Here is a 3369-nt window from a genome sequence, read left to right on the forward strand (position 1 = left end):
AATTATGTGTATATACATTTATCTATTTTGAAAAATGAAATGAAATTAGAATATAATTAACATGGCACCATAAGTAATATAAGAGTGATGTTGTGCTATTGGTAGCCACTCTGACTTGCGTTCTAATCCAGGTAGATCCTTATTTTCATTAGTTTGATTTCAAGTTTGACTTAAAGCTTAAATTTGAGTTAAGTTAATATTGGTGTATCCAAAATCTTCAATTTTTAGGCTCAACTTTGATGTAAAGTGCGATTGTTTGCAATAAATTTTAAATATAATGGAAATAAATCAACTACATAAATAAAATCTGAAGAAACACAATTTTATTTATTAAGATTGCGGGTACAATTCTGTTAATTCATTGATCCTTCTCTAATAGGATATTTATCCATGAGTAGAGGGTCGTTAAGGATCGTAGTGACGTATTTCTCAAACTATGATAATTTAGACTTGATCTACATAATTCGAGAGTCGTTAGAGAAATATAAGATGATTTGGATTTGATCTATTTATGAATATTTCATGAGTTTGTGGAATATTTGAGATATTCTGGATGCCTTTTCAAGGAAAATATAGTACAATTTCTATAGATATAAACTAGGGTTTAGAATTAATAGATTCTAAAAATTCTAATTAAAACTTAACATTATAAAATTTTAACTCTAATTAAATACGTCTTATAATATATTATAAAATATTAATGTCTACTCCAACATGAGAAAAATGATCTCTTTCAATCATAAATGCAGTGATATAATCAAAAAAATTTAGACCAACCGTCATAAATTGTGGCCCCTCTCCAGTGTAAGCTCATTGCATACATTCTCTTTTCTCTTACTTTAGGAGAAGGAATTAATGGAGGTCAAAATAATAGTAGTAATAAGTTGACTGTGGTCGTGTTCTTGTCACATCTTTGATAAATCATCCATGCTACCTTTAATGAATTGCCCAGAAACTACCATGATATGTTTAATTATTGTATTTCTTGTTGGTATATAATCAAATTATATCGTGTAAAATTACGAGTACAAAATTTTTTAAACAAACAAAAAGGAAAAATTTTAAATTGGTTTATTCTCTCTATTTAATAATACTTGTTCACTATACTATTTTAAAATATTTAATAATATTTGTTCACTTTAAAAAATCAATCTATAATTTTACAAGTAGTTTCTTATTTATCCTTATTAATTATCATTGATTATAGTCATTTATCTATTATATTTTGAAGACATTATATTTATTATATTTAAAGGTTGATATACTAAAATTATCCTTTTATTTATAATTTTCTTGAGAGGTGTGTCAAATCAATAATATTGGGCAACTATTATTGGACTCCCTCTTACTTCTCCGTTTTTTCTTTTTTAGTTGTCCCTAATTACTTATTCATTTTGACAAATTAAGAAAAAACAATTTTTTTTATCTATTATATCCTCAATTAATTATTTTGAAAAAAGATAAACTTTTTAAAACCTTAAGTTTTTTAAGTCATCCACTTCATAATTAATAGAGCTAAAATGATAAATTCAATATGTCAATAATTATTTTTTAGTAAGTGAATTTAGTAGCGGAGCCAGGATTTTCAATAAGTGGGTTCAAAATCTGAAAAAAAAATAGACATAAAATAGCCGAAGGAGGTTCGACATTTATTATATATATCTAAATAATATTTTAATCATATAAATAATATGATTTTTTGCATGTTCGGATGAACACCCTCATTATAAGGTAGCTCCTCTATTGAGAGTGTCAATTGAAAAATGAATAAATAATTAAAAACGGAGCAAAATACAATTACGTTTCGCCCTCGAGACAGATTGAAGAAGAGAGCATTTATTTCTGAACAACCAACCAAGCATCATGTCACATAGAAATATGTCACTATTATGCAAAGGGGACACCCTTTATGCCCCACTCTAATTTATGAGTAAATTATTTGTTGTGTATTTAATAGCCTGTCTCTTAACATTCAATAAGGCTTCAAAAGTTGAAGTGTTTGCTATTCATGGCTTCATTCACTAAATATTCAAGTCAAGAGCTAAGAGTTGTAGTAATTGCTAGTGGACTCTTGATCATTGCCTTTTTATATCATGTTCCAATTACAGGTCAGTAGTATTTCATTAAGTGAAATAAATGATACTTAATTAATTATTCCTTTCTGCCATCTCATCCTCATCCCATAAATACTAATAACAGAAAATATCCTCCCATTTAATTAATGAAATTATTGTTTCCTCTTCCTTGTAGTTATAAAATTTAACTATCATAATATATAAGATTAATAGAGTAGTATAAATTCTTGTAGTACTTTAAATATGCATATTAAAGTTATGTAAAAAAAAAATGATGCCATCATTATTTTCCTCTTCTCATGCTTTACTCATAAAAATGAAGAAGAAAGAGAAGAAGATTGGTCTCTACAAGTTGCATAAATTATTCGCCGTATCTAAATATAATTGATACTCTTTTAAAATTTTGCATTTAACGAAAGGATTCATAAATACATAAATATTTATAATTTATTTTAGATCGTATAATTACTCGAAAGTACTTTCTTATCATTTAAAATTTTGTGCTAGACTCAGCGAAGAGGCCGGGTAATAATAAATTTCTTAATTTGGATCTTTAAATGGTGAGTTGATCAATGAGAGATATTGATGTACAGCCCGACCCGGTAGAGGCGAAGCTAGGTGGGGGTTCATGGGTTCGGACGAACCTGTTAGCTATTTCATAGATTCTATATTTGCCTTAGAAAATTAAATAAATGTATGCATATTAACATGTGATTTGTGAACACCAAACAAAATTAATGTAAAACCCTCAAACTCCTAACCTTGGCTTCACCTCTGCGTACAGGTGGTGTTGAGGTTCCAAATTGGGGAAAGGGAGCAAGTGGAGTGAAGGTAGGATCAAGGCCACCAAGGTGTAGTGTTGATAAATGCTTGAACTGCAGCCCTTGCATGGCTACCCTAATTGCACCAATTCACCAAGGAAAGCACAAAGCTTCTGCTGCTTCTTCTCAACATGATACTTATTATCTTCTTGCATGGAAATGCAAATGTGGTAATAAGCTTTACCACCCATGATTACTCTACTAGTATATATGTTTGTAATTTTATACCTGAAAGATATCGTCTATACCTTCTTTTTCAAAACAAAAACAAAAACAAAATGATGTGTGCTTGTCTAATATATCTCTATATATTGTTGTATAGTTATTAGTTTGTTATGATGTATTTATGAAACATGAGATTTTCTCTTATGATCAATTTAATTTTCAAGTCCGTGTCCACTTTATTCATTTAATAAGAATATTCTTATGTACTTGTGTGTGTGTGTGTATATATATATATATATATATATATA

General features: G+C 28.3%; 1 protein-coding gene across 2 annotated transcripts in view; it reads left to right on the forward strand.

Moving 5' to 3' along the window:
* Positions 1-1955: 1955 nt before the first annotated feature.
* Positions 1956-3369, forward strand: part of LOC107027974 (EPIDERMAL PATTERNING FACTOR-like protein 2) — a 4040-nt gene continuing 2626 nt past the window's right edge. Inside the window, exons 1-2 of one of the 2 annotated variants that reach the window (XM_027918917.1) lie at positions 1956-2108; positions 2860-3066. In XM_027918917.1, coding sequence (XP_027774718.1) covers positions 2009-2108; positions 2860-3066 — 307 coding nt within the window. In that variant the 5' untranslated portion in view covers positions 1956-2008. Of the gene's footprint in view, positions 2109-2859; positions 3285-3369 lie in introns of those variants that run through there. The other variant, XM_015229024.2, reaches the window with a different exon arrangement.

Source organism: Solanum pennellii, chromosome 8, assembly GCF_001406875.1.
Source record: "Solanum pennellii chromosome 8, SPENNV200".
Classification (NCBI taxonomy): domain Eukaryota; kingdom Viridiplantae; phylum Streptophyta; class Magnoliopsida; order Solanales; family Solanaceae; genus Solanum; species Solanum pennellii.